Source organism: Mchenga conophoros, linkage group LG15 (assembly GCF_057382185.1).
Source record: "Mchenga conophoros isolate Kocher_MC1m ecotype Shallow Benthic linkage group LG15, M_conophoros_male_GT1.1, whole genome shotgun sequence".
NCBI lineage: Eukaryota > Metazoa > Chordata > Actinopteri > Cichliformes > Cichlidae > Mchenga > Mchenga conophoros.
This window is the reverse complement of record NC_140540.1, coordinates 8865247-8881659: the sequence shown is the minus strand read 5'-3', so window position 1 is coordinate 8881659 and position 16413 is coordinate 8865247. Positions and strand designations below refer to the sequence as shown.

Sequence of the window (16413 nt, the reverse complement as noted above, 5' to 3'; positions counted from 1 at the left end):
TTTCCCTTTTTGTCTGTGTGTCTAAACTGTCTCTCTCTATTCTGTACTTCCCGTCTTATTTTGTAGTCCCTCATCATGTGTGCTGTTTTCTGTCACTCTTTGTGTCCCCTTCCCCCTGTGTCAATTCAATTGTCTACGATTGTGGTCGATTGAACATATGCATTTATGTTTTTTATTTTGGAATAGGCAGAACTTGCTCTCTTCCTCGCTGACTCTACATCTGTCGTTATGTCACACATTGGCTCACTATTTCTTGTACCAAAACACACCACAAGTTCCACCACTACTAAATATTACATGTTATTGTGCAGCACACAAGACCGACAGTGCACAATGTGCTTTGAGGTAGCCAAGAAAGATACAGGGAGTGCAGAATTATTAGGCAAGTTGTATTTCTGAGGAATAATTCTATTATTGAACAACAACCATGTTCTCAATGAACCCAAAAAACTCATTAATATCAAAGCTGAATGTTTTTGGAAGTCGTTTTTTGTTTGTTTTTAGTTTTAGCTATTTTAGGGGGATATCTGTGTGTGCAGGTGACTATTACTGTGCATAATTATTAGGCAACTTAACAAAAAACAAATATATACCCATTTCAATTATTTATTTTTACCAGTGACACCAATATAACATCTCCACATTCACAAATATACATTTCTGACATTCAAAAACAAAACAAAAACAAATCAGCGACCAATATAGCTACCTTTCTTTGCAAGGACACTCAAAAGCCTGCCATCCATGGATTCTGGCAGTGTTTTGATCTGTTCACCATCAACATTGCGTGCAGCAGCAACCACAGCCTCTCAGACACTGTTCAGAGAGGTGTACTGTTTTCCCTCCTTGTAAATCTCACATTTGATGATGGACCACAGGTTCTCAATGGGGTTCAGATCAGGTGAACAAGGAGGCCATGTCATTAGTTTTTCTTCTTTTATACCCTTTCTTGCCAGCCACGCTGTGGAGTACTTGGACGCGTGTGATGGAGCATTGTCCTGCATGAAAATCACGTTTTTCTTGAAGGATGCAGACTTCTTCCTGTACCACTGCTTGAAGAAGGTGTCTTCCAGAAACTGGCAGTAGGACTGGGAGTTGAGCTTGACTCCATCCTCAACCCGAAAAGGCCCCACAAGCTCATCTTTGATGATACCAGCCCAAACCAGTACTCCACCTCCACCTTGCTGGCGTCTGAGTTGGACTGGAGCTCTCTGCCCTTTACCAATCCAGCCACGGGCCCATCCATCTGGCCCATCAAGACTCACTCTCATTTCATCAGTCCATAAAACCTTAGAAAAACCAGTCTTGAGATATTTCTTGGCCCAGTCTTGACGTTTCAGCTTGTGTGTCTTGTTCAGTGGTGGTCGTCTTTCAGCCTTTCTTACCTTGGCCATGTCTCTGAGTATTGCACACCTTGTGCTTTTGGGCACTCCAGTGATGTTGCAGCTCTGAAATATGGCCAAACTGGTGGCAAGTGGCATCTTGGCAGCTGCACGCTTGACTTTTCTCAGTTCATGGGCAGTTATTTTGCGCCTTGGTTTTTCCACACGCTTCTTGCGACCCTGTTGACTATTTTGAATGAAACGCTTGATTGTTCGATGATCACGCTTCAGAAGCTTTGCAATTTTGAGACTGCTGCATCCCTCTGCAAGATATCTCACTATTTTTGACTTTTCTGAACCTGTCAAGTCCTTCTTTTGACCCATTTTGCCAAAGGAAAGGATGTTGCCTAATAATTATGCACACCTGATATAGGGTGTTGATGTCATTAGACCACACTCCTTCTCATTACAGAGATGCACATCACCTAATATGCTTAATTGGTAGTAGGCTTTCGAGCCTATACAGCTTGGAGTAAGACAACATGCATGAAGAGGATGATGTGGACAAAATACTCATTTGCCTAATAATTCTGCACTCCCTGTATAGTTTGTCTGTGAGCACCCGTGTGCAATGTTCCCTCTAATTTTTCATGTGTCTGAACGAACACACAAACTCCCTGAGCGGTCCCTTGGACCACTGTGAGCAACAGCAGACGTGAGCACTGTGGTCACGGCAGCATCGAATCCATCCAAGTTACATGGTTTATTAAAATAATCAAATTACAGCATTTACATTTATGTTAGACTACTTTTAATTAAGTGCTTTATCCCACTTACAATGAAAATTAAAAAAAAAATTCTTGTTCGTGACCCACTCCAAAAAATAATTTCTGTCCACTATGAGATAAAGGAGAACAACAGCCTGATACCTGCAGGCCTGACAACAGGAGATGTATCACTCCTGTAACACCTGTAACATTCAGTAGTCGCCTCATTGTTCTGACACACACAACAAAACTATTGACTACACTACACACTAACTACACAAGATTTGCGCTAAAGGTTGCAAATCTCTCACATCTCAACACCGCCGTCACTCCTAAAACTTCTTCCTGTTTCTTAACAACTAAATGCCATGTTTTGATTGGGTGCCATGGTACATTTTTCGACCAATGGGAAAGGGTGGGGTGTTTTGGTTTCGTCTTTGCTCACAGGCTTTCGAGCATTTTCCTTATAAAACGCAGTTTTTACTGTTTCTTTCCGCAGTAAATATAAACAACGACAGTATTCAGGAAGAAAACCAAATAGTGCATATATTTTTATCATAACTCTGGTTTTACGTGGCTTATCAACACAATTTAAAAACTGGTATAAAGTCCACACTTTTTCCGTTAATTGTTCCGTCTGTCCTGCTCACATCTCCGATGGTTGTACACGTTGTCATTACTCCGCTTTGCTCGCTAAAACACCGGTGTCGGCACATATTTTCTTTAATTTCAATTAAGGTTAGAATTTTTCTTGTGTGCGCAAAGCAGATTTTCTGTGCGCAGAGACCGTCCCAACAGTGCGCAATTGCGCACGTGCGCAGCTTAGAGGGAACATTGCCCATGTGTACATGAAGCAGGCATGGAGGAGATCCAGGCCCCAAATATCTAGAGGCCCCCCACAGCCCGAGAACCCAAGGAGGACCATCGGAGGGGCAACCGCCCCACCCTCTGAAAGAACTGAAGAAAGCCCCAGATGTTGGGTCACCCAGCAGTCCTGGTGCGGAATCCACGGGGGGCTGCAGTGATGTGCCCACGGGTTCAGAACCCGCGCCAGAACGAACCGAACCCTGGGCCAACGGTCCGAGGGCCCCCCAGCCGCCGAAGGGACCCTAACGAGCCACGAGCGGCAGGCCCTGCCAAGCAGCCACCAGGAATGAGCCGGTACATACCTGAGCGCCCAGCCCTGGACACCGAGAACCTGCCTGAAACGCACCAACATCTGAGGGCATCAGCCACCGACAGGGAGCGTTGTGGGGGTGATAGGTCCCCACACCTGGGGGGGCCTGAGATATGTCCAGAGAGGTGGAGTCTAAGACCTGACATATAGACACAGACAAACAGGCACACACAGACACAAACATGCATTCCCACCCTCATGCAAACATATTTTAATTGGCACTCGCCCAATGTGGTGTAACGTTTGACCCATTATGCATACACTGGACACGACTGTGATGACAGCAATACTTTTATTTACAACTGTGGTTTTCGCTTTTCACTGGGACACAGACACTTCCTCTCTCTACTGTCAGGTCCGCTCTCCTCCTCCTCCGACTGTCACTGTGAACATATAAAGAGTCACAACCACATTCATATCCCAGCACACCTGTTCACCCTGCCCCTGCGCCACCCCAGGAGCTCACTGCGTCACCCCTACTCTGCAGCCGGCCAGAGATCACACCCACGCCACAGTGGAGACAAACAGAAATGGACACTGTACACACACTCACACTCCCCAAGCATACTCTATACCCCAGGTCCAGGTACCCTTGCATCTAGAGGGGTAATTTGCCCCTAGACCCAAGAGATGTTACCCTTTTTCCAGGGAGGTGCAGGGAGGCCCAGCATCCCTAGACCCCAATCAGATGGCCAACTCCTCCTCCTAGCCCCCTGCCCCGAGGAGGTACAGAGAACAGCGGTGTGAAGACCCCATACCTTTCTCCACACGCTCATATGTGGTGCTGCTGCGTGCTGTTCTAAATAGCATTTAAAACACAGGAGGGCCATGGTGCTTTCTGCCAGAGAGCAGCAGGTGTCAGCACGGCCCCTCATGAGAAGCTATTGAGTTCTTAATAAACTGCTTAATGGGATCTATTTGACAGCTTGTAATTTTTATTGTTAATGCTTGAATGTTTTTCCTCAGTTAAATCAACAGTAAATGGACCTGAGCTTTAGCACCAAAATTTCCTGGTTACATTTGGTGAAAGACTGTGTTTTGGGTTAAAATACACCTGTTGCTGAAGTTAACCACATTTTAAAGTTTCTTGGACATACGAACTGCCCAGTATGAGCTATTGTCTGAAAAGGGGGACAGCCATTAGCCTCTTTTGGTTGCATTTCAGATAATGATGGACACTCATCAGCATACAGCATGTTGAAGATATCCTTAAAAATCTGATAATACTGGATTTAAAAAAGAGTAAGAGATTGAAATATTCATTGCTAATACTTTAACGTGTGCCCTCAGGTAAACCACCAATAAGGCTTGTGAACGGCATTGACCGATGCTCTGGCCGAGTGGAGATTCTGCATGACGGCCGGTGGGGAACAGTGTGTGATGATGACTGGGACTTCAGAGAGGCTGAGGTGGTGTGCAGAGCCATGGACTGTGGAACACCTCAGAGAGCAAAATCTAAGGCCTTCTTTGGTGAAGGCCAAGGAGTGATCTGGTATTCTTCTGTCAACTGTTTGGGTAATGAGACGTCCCTTGGGCACTGCAGGTACCGCCCCTCTGGAAGATTTTCGTGCAGACACAGGGAAGATGCAGGAGTGATTTGTTCAGGTAAAAACTATTTTGTCATTAAATATTGTGTCTTTTTTTAATGTTTAGAGGTCGTTGTTTAAAGCCATCTTTATTATATGTGGCTGCAGCTCTCGGCTGCAACCACACTTACACCAACTTACAACACTGATTCCCCATGTTTTAACACAGATGCATTGCAGATGCCGTGCAGGTACATCTGCACAGCATCACAGTCCACGGCCCACCACAATTTATATCACAGTTATTTCCATGACATCAGTGAGAATATTGTATGGATTTCAATTAATGCAATTTTCAGGCACCAACTAATTGCTGATTTTGTCCTCTTTGCTTTGTAGCTACCATTCGACTCATCAATGGGACTGACATGTGCTCAGGAAAGGTGGAGGTCCACTACGGTGAACACTGGTCACCAGCATTTAATATTAACTGGGGAATGAATGAAGCCACAGTGGTGTGCAGAGAGATAAATTGTGGAGATCCTGTCAAGATTTCAAGGTCATTTGGTCAAGGTGAAGATTTGAGAGGACATGAGATCCACTGTAATGGTAGAGAGAGCTCTGTCACACAGTGTACATTTAGGAACTATACCAGATCTATCACCGATGGTATTGAAGAGGCCTCTGTGGTATGCTCAGGTAAGACTTGATGCTATATTTCAAAAAGAAAATGAATCCATGAAGTTCTTTATCAAACAGATCAAGTATGATTTTTTCCAATTAAAATGTTGATGCAAACCATCAGATCAATATTTTTGTAGTCTAAACACGTGTTAATCAGGTACAACCCGAGTTATAAATTATGTCACTATCTTCACATATGTGTGCTATAGCAGTGCATATACAGAGAGAAGACCAATAGGATTAGGCCAGCCAAAGCACACACAGACTATTCACGAACACACAAAAGAATTGGACCATATAAGATGCTGTAAATAGGCTGTGCTTCAGTGCTGCACATGTTTCAGTCAGCTAGCTGGCCACTACGATTTAGCATGAAGCTGCATCTTTGAACCTTTGTTTTTATATTGTTTTCCTCTCTTCGTCACCGTTCCTTTACACAATTTTGCTATTGAATTGCTCTAAATTATTATTACACATAATTAATCCCTTTACTCATTGAGGTCAACTTTTTGATACCTTTAAATGGACAGTCTACTTCTAGGTAGAACAAATGCAATATGGCAAATTATTTTATGCCTAACAAGTGATTTCACCATTACCAGCATTTAGCAAACACAATGTGAGACAACAGATGAATATTAACCACTTACAATGGTAAATGCTATTGATCTGATGATGCACTGATCACCCAGTGAGGGTAATATAGCCAAGGGTCAGCAACATTGAAACTATGAAGAGAGCAATTTCTGAGTCATTTTTGATGCTGTAAAACATATTCCATCTGTATGATGCAGAAATCATAGCTGATTAAGTCTAAAATGGTCTGTTGGTGATATGATTCATTTGTATTTTTTCTTTGCATTTTTCTTTGTATTTATAGATTTATGTTAGATTTATATAACAACTCTGCTTTCCAGGTAATGTGAGATTAGCCGGTGGATCCACTCGTTGTGATGGAAGAGTAGAGTATTTCAATAAAGGCCAGTGGGGGACTGTGTGTGCTGAATCCTGGGACATGAATGATGCAACAGTGGTGTGCAGACAGTTGGACTGTGGGAGGCCCCATAAGCTTCTTCAGCTTGGCCCTGGTACAGGACAGACCTGGACAGATCAAATTGAATGCAATGGAAAAGAGTCTACATTGAATCAGTGTCAACAAAGACCATATCCATATCCAGACAGGACTTGCAACAACATTGTAGTGGCTGGTGTTTTCTGCACAGGTAAGAAAAACATACAAACCCAGTTCCAAAAACAAAACGTTTGGATCTTTTTAAAAATGTAAGTAAAGAATAAATGCAAAGATTTCCAAATCCATATTTGATTCACAATAGAACATTAAAAAGAATTTAACATCATCAAAAAGTGAAATTCTTTTTGGAAAACAAGCTGTGTCCTGTGAAGTAAAGAGGTGAGGGACCACACTGCTTATCAGTCTTTAGTTCAAGCAACAGCATCAGTATGAGGGTGCATTAATGCCCATGAAACTGCCAGCTTGAAAATCTGGCAAAACACCAAAAATGCTGAAATCCAGATACAAGTTTGAGAGAAACAGATGCTTCCAGCAAGATGACATCTGTTTCCATGTATATTTCAGTGAGACAGTGCTAAACACCATACTACAGCTAATGTAGTATGCTATTCTTTTGCACATAAGCTTCATTGCTTCCTTCTTCTTCATTCCTTCATTTCTCTCCCAGAAGTCCAGCAACTGGTCTTCCTAGTTTGCAAATGTTTACAGACCGTTCATAGAAGACATGGCCTTGTTCCAACTTGCTCTAGAGTTGTAGTCAAATTTAAAATACACTTGGAATTTCTTAAAATGAGAACTGGTTGCAGGGGTCATTTTGAGCCCCTCCAGCATCAGCAGTAATAATGGTAAATAAATAGTCTTTTCAGTTCAGCTTTCTGTTGCTGAGATCAGCCAGAAACCCAGCCAGTTCTCCACACATTTGGGCACACACTCCCCTGCTCTGTACTATCCTGCTGTACCCTGGCTCTGCATCCCACAGGTGATATGTGGCTACAGGACCCTATATATTTATTTGTCAATCACATCTAGCTAGCTCTGTCTTAATTTTGAGCAGCTTTCATGACAAAAAGTGTGTAAACAATCGTGTTGTTAGACAAACCAGGTGCAGCAGTTGTGATTTTACATTAATTTTTATATGGTCAAAGTGACATCCTCAGCGGTTCCAGGTACTATTAGTACTTTTATTTGACATACTCCAAATTCTATACTAATAATAATGTTTAGATTACAATTTGTGATGTTAAAATTGTGCATTTTCTCAGACTGAATATTTGATATTTTCAAGATTGTATTGTGAATAAAATATGAATTAATCACTGAATTCTGTTTTTACATAAATGTTTACAGAATTTTTATATGAAAAATGCCAAAGAGTAATATTGGCAGCTTAAATGTTCTTTATCATTTAAAAAAAAAAAGTTTAATATTGTCTTCTGAGTTTAACCGGTGTACAATATACCTAAATACATGACAGTTGTTTGTTGGTCATTCTTCCATACCTGTGGCTACATATTTAGTTTATTTGCCTTCACAGAAAGCTTGGCGGTGCGCTTGGTTAACAGTAATGATGAGTGCTCTGGAAGAGTGGAGGTTCGTCATGATGACCAGTGGCACACAGTGTGTGACACGGACTGGACTCTAAGTAAAGCTGGAGTAGTGTGTGAGTCGCTGCAGTGTGGACGTGCCGTGAAAGCTCATGGTGGTGCTGTTTTTGGCCGTGGCAGTGGGTCAGTGGTGGAGGCTAGCAATTCATGTTTCGGCAATGTGACATCTCTTCAGCAATGCTCAGTCGAAGGTTTTACAAGAGCAACCTGCGGGCATGAATATGATGCTGGTGTTCTCTGTGCAGGTAAATCCTTATTATTATGTTCAAAATTCAAACATAATTTTTTACGAGATCACAAACAGTATAAATTATTGCTGTGATGTGATGTCACCAACTGTGGTGGTGGTGGGAGGGTAACTGGTAAACTACACGCTTATTGGTTAATAATTACAAGTTGTTAGCCACTGATCATACTTTGAAACAGATAATGACTGAGATTTATGCACTTTTTTTTCTCTTTTTTCCCAAGGGGTCACCAGAGCAGATGAATCTGTATTTTTGATTTGGTACTGACTTCAAAACAGATACTCTTTCACATTTAACCCTGCCATTTAATCTGTCTTCAAAAGGGCACTGGGATTACACTCACCTTCTCTCATTTTCATGGTTTCTGTTTTTTCCTCTAGTTTTTTTTTTTTTTTGTGGGTTTATTATTTGGTGGGTTTCTTTCTACATTTTTAGCCTTTTGTGTTTATTATTATTTTCTTTTTTTTCTTTTTTTTTGTCCCGTTTGGATCTTTAGCCATCAGAATTGTTTTCTTAAGGGCAAGAAAGATGCCAAGCGGATTTATTTTACCAAGTGGATCATCATGGCCTTGCCATATTGGTCCATTTGATTGACCTTTATTATAATTATGTATTTATTTTATTTTATTTTCGGTTGCTACAAACGGGACAGACATGACTGGGGGATAGGATAGGGAGAAAGAATGAAAGAAAGAGAGGGAGAGAAAGAAAGAAAAACAGAGGGGAGAAGAGACAGTGAGGAAGGGGGGAAGAAAGAAAGAAAAACAAACAAAACATCTGGATCACCTGTATGGAGAAAAAAAAACAGAAGAGAAAACAAACAAAAAAGAGCAAAATAATAAATACAGCACCATCACAATAAACTAGCTAGCAGTAGATAACAGTAGATACTAAATATTAAACGATATTGTGCAGCACACAAGATAGACAGCGCACAATGTGGTTTGAGGCAGCAGCCAAGAAAGGTGTAGTCCGCGTCTTTGAACACCTGTGTGCACACATGTGTGCACACCTGTGTGGATCAGCATGCTTGTATTCCAAAGGTTTCTCCATGTAATGGTCTGCTAGGGAGTGTGGGGAGCCATAGCCCTGTCCACAAGGGCATCATGAAGCAGGTATGGAGGAGATCCAGGCCCCAGACATCCAGAGGCCCCAGAGTACGAGGACCCGAGGAGGACCACCAAAGGGGGGAACCATGCCACCCTCCTGGGAAGAGCTGAGTAGAGCCCCAAACGAGAGGTCACCCAGCAGCTATGGAGCAGAGGCCAGAGGGGGTTGCAGTGGCGTGCCCGCGGGCTCTGTCAGCCAGCTTTGCCAGAGAGGACCGAGCTTCAGGCCCTGAGGCCAGAAGCCTGAGGGCACACCACCCCCCGGAAGGGGCCCAGCCGGGCCACAGGCGCCAGGCCCCGCCAATCGGCCACCAGGAGTGAGCCGTTACATACATGAGCGCCCAGCCCCAGACGACAAGGACCACCAACACACCAACGTCTGAGGGCATCAGCCACCGGCAGGGAGTGTGGTGAGGGGAGATAGGCCTCCGTTCTTTGGAGGGCCTGAGATATACCCAGAGAGGTTGAGTCTAAGACCCAACCTGACATATAGACACAGACGAACAGGCGCACGTGGACACAAACGTGCATTCCCACCCCCATATACACAACCAAATACTCGGCACTCACCCAACGTGTAGACAGACACAAATAGACACTGCACAGACAGTCACACTCCCCAAACATGCTTTTTCTGCATCTAAAGAAAATATTATGGTTTCAATGTTTTTACTGCATGAGTAGTCTACGTGTCTAAGTAATCTACGTGTATTTGTTGATGAGTGCCTACCTTTTATGAAACCAGTTTGGTCAGGATGAATTAAAAGGGGGGTTATTTTCTCTAATCTTTTTGAGAGAGCTTAGCAGATTATTTTAAGGTCTACATTAATAAGGGATATTGGACGATAGCTTGAAGGAAATACAGGGTCTTTGCCTGGTTTTAGTAAGAGACTGATATTTGCAGAGTTCATATTTGGTGGTAGTCTACCATTTTCTTTGATTTCCTGCAACATCCTGTGAAAAACTGGTGCCAGAATCGTCCAGAATTCTTTGTAAAAATCTGTTGGAAAGCTGTCTTGACCTGGAGCCTTATTATTGAGCATACTTATCAGAGCTTCCTGGAGTTCACCTGGCGTCAGTGGCGAATCCAGTGCCATTGCTTGGGTGTCTAATAATTTTGGAAGATGTAATTAATTAATTATGTTGTCGAGAAATTGATCAATTTCGTTTTTAGATGGGTTTATTTGTGGTGTATATAAAGTTTCATAGAAATCCCTAAAAATTTTGTTCATTTTTTAAGATCATATATTGTATTCCCAGATACATCTTTAACAGCACATATAGTTGTTTTTTCTTTATTGATTTTTAACTGGTTAGCAAGAAATTGTCCGGATTTGTTATCATGTTCATAATTTTGCAGGTGAAGTCTTTGTACTAAGAATTTAGTCTTTTTATTAATAATTTCATGGTCCGAGGCCTCCCTCCCCCCCGCCGAAGGGGCCCAACCAAGCCACGAGCGGCAGGTCCTGCCAAGCAGCCACCAGGAATGAGCTGGTACATACCTGAGCGCCCAGCCCTGGACACCGAGAACCTGAAACACACCAACATCTGAGGGCATCAGCCAGTGACAGGGAGCGTTGTGGGGGTGATAGGTCCCCACACCTGGGGGGGGGGGGGGGGGGGGGCTGAGATATGTCCAGAGAGGTGGAGTCTAAGACCCGATCTGACATATAGACACAAGCGTGTCTCCCAAGATGTCGGCTGCATCCTCCGGAGGCCGCATTTGGAGTAGTGATGTGCGGATCGATCCTGAAATATAGATTCCTCCGATACCAATCATTTATGTTCTAGAATCGATTCTCACATTAAAATATTGATATTTTAGTAATTTAAGGTAAATTTGTAGTTTATCATTAACAAATGGCTTGCATTTGTATAGCGCTTTTCTAGTCCATAGGACCCCAAAGCGCTTTACACTACATTCAGTCATTCACCCATTCACACACACAAGAACACAGTGGAAAGAAACTATAACATTTGGATTATCTACATTCGAAGGAACTACTTCCTCTTCCGCCTTTCATACTCATGTGTGAAATACGGCTGTATAAATGTCTCACAGCCCTGGCGTGCGCACTCACAACAATGGCTGAGCGTAATTGGAGTCATGTGCAGACATATTTTACCTCCACAAACAGCTGAGACGTGTTTTGCGACACATGTGGCAAAAAAGTGAAGTGTTGTGGCAACACCACTAACCTTGTCAAACACCTCAGAGTAAATCATATCACAGAATATGACGAGCGTATGTTGTGGTGAACTGAAGAAGAGGAGAGGGACAGGTGCTACTAGGGCGAGACAGACGTCTCTCACGGAGTCCTTTAGTGCTGGCAACGTGTTCAAATAGCGCAGAACTTCAGTTTTTTTATTTCTATATGATGAACTCTGCATTATTAAGTGATAAGAACAAGTAATCTGTTGTCCTGTAATCATTATGACGCTATAATTTGAGATACAATAAATAAAATAAGTGTTTGTACAAAGTATTGGTATCGGATCAGTATCGTCGATACCACCCTGAATTTTACTTGGTATCGGATCGGAAAGGAAATCAGTGGTATCGCACATCACTAATTTGAAGGCGGATTACGTCACAGCCAGGCAACGAAGGCTCTCTCAATTCGTCGACTCCTTCAAATGCTGATAAATGCATCCTTCATTTCCCCGAATTTGAATAGGGGTGGGTTTTAATAATCGATTCATCGATTAAAATCGATTCTGGCTTGGATAACGTGATATCGATTCATTAAAATCCTGAATCGATTTTTTATATAAATGTATTTTGCCCAAAATTCCAGAATCTCAGGTGAAACGTCACAAAATTTTGACAACCACCAAACATTTAAAACAGTAAATGAGAGCAGGTACACGGCTTCTGCACAAAGACGTAAACACAAAGCGCGGACCTGCAGATCAGAATCAGTGAGATGTCGCCTTTCTCACCCGACGGCACGGGCACAGTCAGGGCTGAAAGCCGACAGCTCGCTGATTCTGATGTTTCGGCGGGTCCGCGCTTTGTGTTTACGCCCTTTTTGTGCTGATTCTAAAGCTGTTAGTTTTATCTCTCTCCAAACAATATTGAACGAACCAGCAGCAAAAGAAGATCCAAACTAAGCTTCACATAAAGATCATCATGAACTCCCTCTTACTTTTGCTGTTTTGCTTCCACCACAATAAAATCACACTTCATGCACAGCCCTCTCTCTCTTTCTCAGTGTACTTCAAGAACAGTTTCCCGCCTATCCCCGAAATCAGTTTTCTGCATTCTTCGCTTGCTTGTTACGCACAAGACTACCGTTATTTACAGCGCTGTCGACCGATGTTTTTTTTCCTTTTACTTACTTCCGAAAAGAAAACCTAATTTCTGCCGTTCAATAGGCTTCTGAACAAATGTAAACTTTTTAAAATTATACAAAATGCAAAACGCTTAGCCGTGTCTCTAATAAAACCGCTGTAACTTCAGAGGTAATGTTCATAAGTTGATTAATGGTTTTCTTTCGTTTGTGATCTACTGCAGAATATTTTTATAAAATCCCAGGCCAGGAAAATCACCTTCATATTTTTTTGTGTTTTATCTTCAGCTACTTTGACAAAAAGGCATCTGCTGTGATGCTTACACCTTTGATAAAGTCTGGAAAGTGTCAGCTTCCTTTTTATAGATGCAAAAATATGTAAATGTACTGATCTGAATTATAATATTTCTGACTGTCTGAGGCAAAATTTCCCAGATTCAAATCGAATTGATTCGAATCGAATCGAAACGAATCAATTCAGGACCTTGTGAATCAGAATAGAATCGATTCTAGAAATCAGTGACGATACCCAGCCCTAAATTTGAAGGATGGGTCGGGTGTGTCCTTCGTGGCCTACCATATCCCAAAATTCATAGCACGTTTCCGGCCCAGCCAAATTTCAGCTGCCAGCAAGATAGGCTGCTACTAAGTTTTAAAATTACTCTATTAATCAAAGGAGCTTGCAAAGAAAAGCGTCTGGACTTCTTTAAGTTACTTGAAGACGTTTCACCTCTCATCCGAGAAGCTTCTTCAGTTCTAAGGTCAAATGGTGGAGAGTCCCAGATATAAACCTAGTGGGAGTAACCCCCCACAGAGGGACAAAAGGACCCCCTGATGATCCTCTAATCGCCTGAGCCAAGGTGTGAAACTGGGTGTGGGTCCCAATCAGCCAGAATTTCGGGTGAGTTCATTGTGAAGCCTGGCCCCACCTTATCATGCGAATTCCTGAGATCAGATGGCCCAGGATGTGAGTGGGCGTTAAGGCATCTGGGAAGGGATCTCAAAACTGGATTATAGATGGCAGACAGTTGGTGTCGTAAACCACCGCCTCTGTTCAAAGATGGTCGCTCACAGTGGACATAGATGGCTTCTTTCACTCCTCTTTCAAACCATCTGTCCTCTCTGTCCAAAATGTGAACATTGGCATCCTCGAAAGAGTGTCCTTTATCCTTAAGATGCAGATGGACTGCTGAGTCTTGTCCTGTGGAGGTGGCTCTTCTATGTTGTGCCATGCGCTTGTGAAGTGGCTGTTTGGTCTCTCCAATGTAGAGGTCTGAGCATTCCTCGCTGCACTGTACAGCATACACCACATTGTTAAGTCTGTGTTTTGGCGTTTTGTCTTTCGGGTGAACCAGTTTTTGTCTGAGCGTGTTGCTGGGTCTGAAATGCACCGGGATGTCATGCTTGGAGAAAACTCTCCTGAGTTTTTCTGATACACCGGCTACATAGGGGATGACAATGTTGTTGCGTCTGTCCTTCTTATCCTCCCTCGCTGGTGTCTGGTCTTCTTTTCTGTGCCTCTTTGCTGACTTTAAGAACGCCCATTTAGGATAGCCGCACGTTTTGAGTGCTTCCTTTACATGTGTGTGTTCCTTCTTTTTTCCTTCAGGCTTAGAGGGAACATGTTCTGCCCGGTGGTGTAGGGTCCTAATTACTCCAAGTTTGTGTTCCAGAGGGTGATGGGAGTCAAAGAGGAGGTACTGGTCGGTGTGTGTGGGCTTCCGGTAAACTTCGATGTTGAGGTTGCCGTTCTCTTCAATGTGCACAGCGCAGTCCAGGAAAGGCAAACAGTTGCCCTTTGTGTCTTCCCTGGTGAACTTGATGTTTTTATCCACAGCGTTAATGTGTGCAGTGAAGGATTCCACTACTTGTGTCTTGATTTTGACCCAGGTGTCGTCCACATATCTGTACCAGTGGCTGGGTACTCTTCCTTTGAAAGAGCCAAGAGCCTTCCTTTCCACTTCCTCCATGTAAAGGTTGGCTACAATAGGTGACACGGGGGAGCCCATGGCACAGCCATGTTTTTGTCTATAAAAGCCTTCGTTGTATTTGAAATATGTAGTGGTGAGGCAGAGGTCTAACAGTGTGCAGATCTGATCGGGTGTGAAGTTGGTCCTGTCCTCCAAGGAGCTGTCTTCTTGTAGTTGTTTTCTGACAGTCTCCACGGCCTCCGTGGTGGGTATGCAAGTGAAGAGAGAGACTACATCAAAGGACACCATGGTTTCATCTGGATCCAGGGTAAGTTTCTGGACCTTGTCGGTGAAGTCGGTGGAGTTCTTGATGTGGTGTGGGGTGTTCCCCACGAGAGGAGCAAGGATGGTAGCAAGGTGTTTAGCAATGTTATAAGTGGCTGAGTTTATGCTACTGACTATGGGTCTGAGTGGGACAGCTTCCTTGTGGATTTTAGGAAGTCCGTAAATGCAGGGTATGGCATCCCCTGGGTAAAGGTGGTGATATGTAAGGCGGTCAATAATTTTGTCCTTTTCAAAGTCTTGAAGGCAAGCTATAACTTTCTTTTTGTAGCTGCTTATGGGGTCTCGCTTTAAGGCTTCGTAGGTATTGTTGTCACTGAGGAGAGTAGTGATCTTTGTATGGTAATCTGTAGTGTTTAGGACTCTTATTAATCTTTCTGGGCCACAAAATAAACTTTAAACCTATTTTAAGTAGCTGTGTAAATTACAAATATCTGCTTGGTTTATCAAGACATCGCATATTTGCAAAAGTGTGCTGACGTTTTCGGAGAAGTTACACAACCGCTCAATAGCAAGCGGGGGGATTCAATGGTCACTCCAGCCGGCGGGAGCAGCGGACTCCCGGCTTCATCGTTTTCAGACCCCCACTCTTTCGCTACTCAGGTTAAACATGATATATAAGTCAGTCAGATAACTTAAAAATGTAATTGTTTGCCTTTTTCTGTGTTTTATTTGTTCCGGAGTAAATCGGTTTGGCTGAGATCAAAGTTATTAGATTAAATAAAACTTTATTAATCCATCAGGTGGGTTCCTCCGGGATTTTCACACAGCTGAATGAACGTTAAACAGTGTGAGACAGTCGAGAATTTACGCCAGTGTCCTGTTATATTTTAGATAGCAATGAGCAGACGGCCGACACAGCGGTGACGCAAATCTGAAGACTAGACCTAGACACATATAAAACTAATTGGCACTTCCCCAATGTGGTATAATGTTTGACCCGTTATGCATACACTGGACACGACTGTGATGACAGCAATACTACAAACAGAAATGGACACTGTAAACACACTCACACTCCCCAAGCATACTCTATACCCCAGGTCCAGGTACCCTTGCATCTAGAAGGGTAATTTGCCCCTAGACCCAAGAGATGTTGCCCTTTTTCCAGGGAGGTGCAGGGAGGCCCAGCATCCCTAGACCCCAATCAGATGGCCAACTCCTCCTTTCAGCCCACTCCCCGAGGAGGTACAGAGAACAGCGGTGTGAAGACCCCATACCTTTCTCCACACGGGCACGCTCCGTTTTGTGCAACTATTTTAAAATCCCGGTAGCAGTGCAACCACGTAAGCTAGCGCAATAATTTTTTTTGCATATGAAACCGGAGGACTTGTACTTACATCTTATGCCATCAGCTTGTCACAGTTTCCTTCCACATATAGCTTTGCAAAAACTGCA

At 43.2% G+C, this 16413-nt stretch overlaps 1 protein-coding gene and 1 pseudogene across 3 annotated transcripts in view; one reads left to right on the top strand and one right to left on the bottom strand.

Moving 5' to 3' along the window:
- Positions 1 to 16413, top strand: part of LOC146557705 (scavenger receptor cysteine-rich domain-containing protein DMBT1-like) — a 57692-nt gene that overhangs the window by 16365 nt on the left and 24914 nt on the right. For all 3 annotated transcript variants that reach the window (XM_085247822.1, XM_085247821.1, XM_085247823.1), the window contains 4 exons: positions 4557 to 4871; positions 5192 to 5491; positions 6394 to 6699; positions 8044 to 8358. In XM_085247822.1, coding sequence (XP_085103948.1) covers positions 4557 to 4871; positions 5192 to 5491; positions 6394 to 6699; positions 8044 to 8358 — 1236 coding nt within the window. The remainder of the gene's footprint in view (positions 1 to 4556; positions 4872 to 5191; positions 5492 to 6393; positions 6700 to 8043; positions 8359 to 16413) is intronic.
- LOC146557707 (uncharacterized) lies at positions 8513 to 10970 on the bottom strand (annotated as a pseudogene).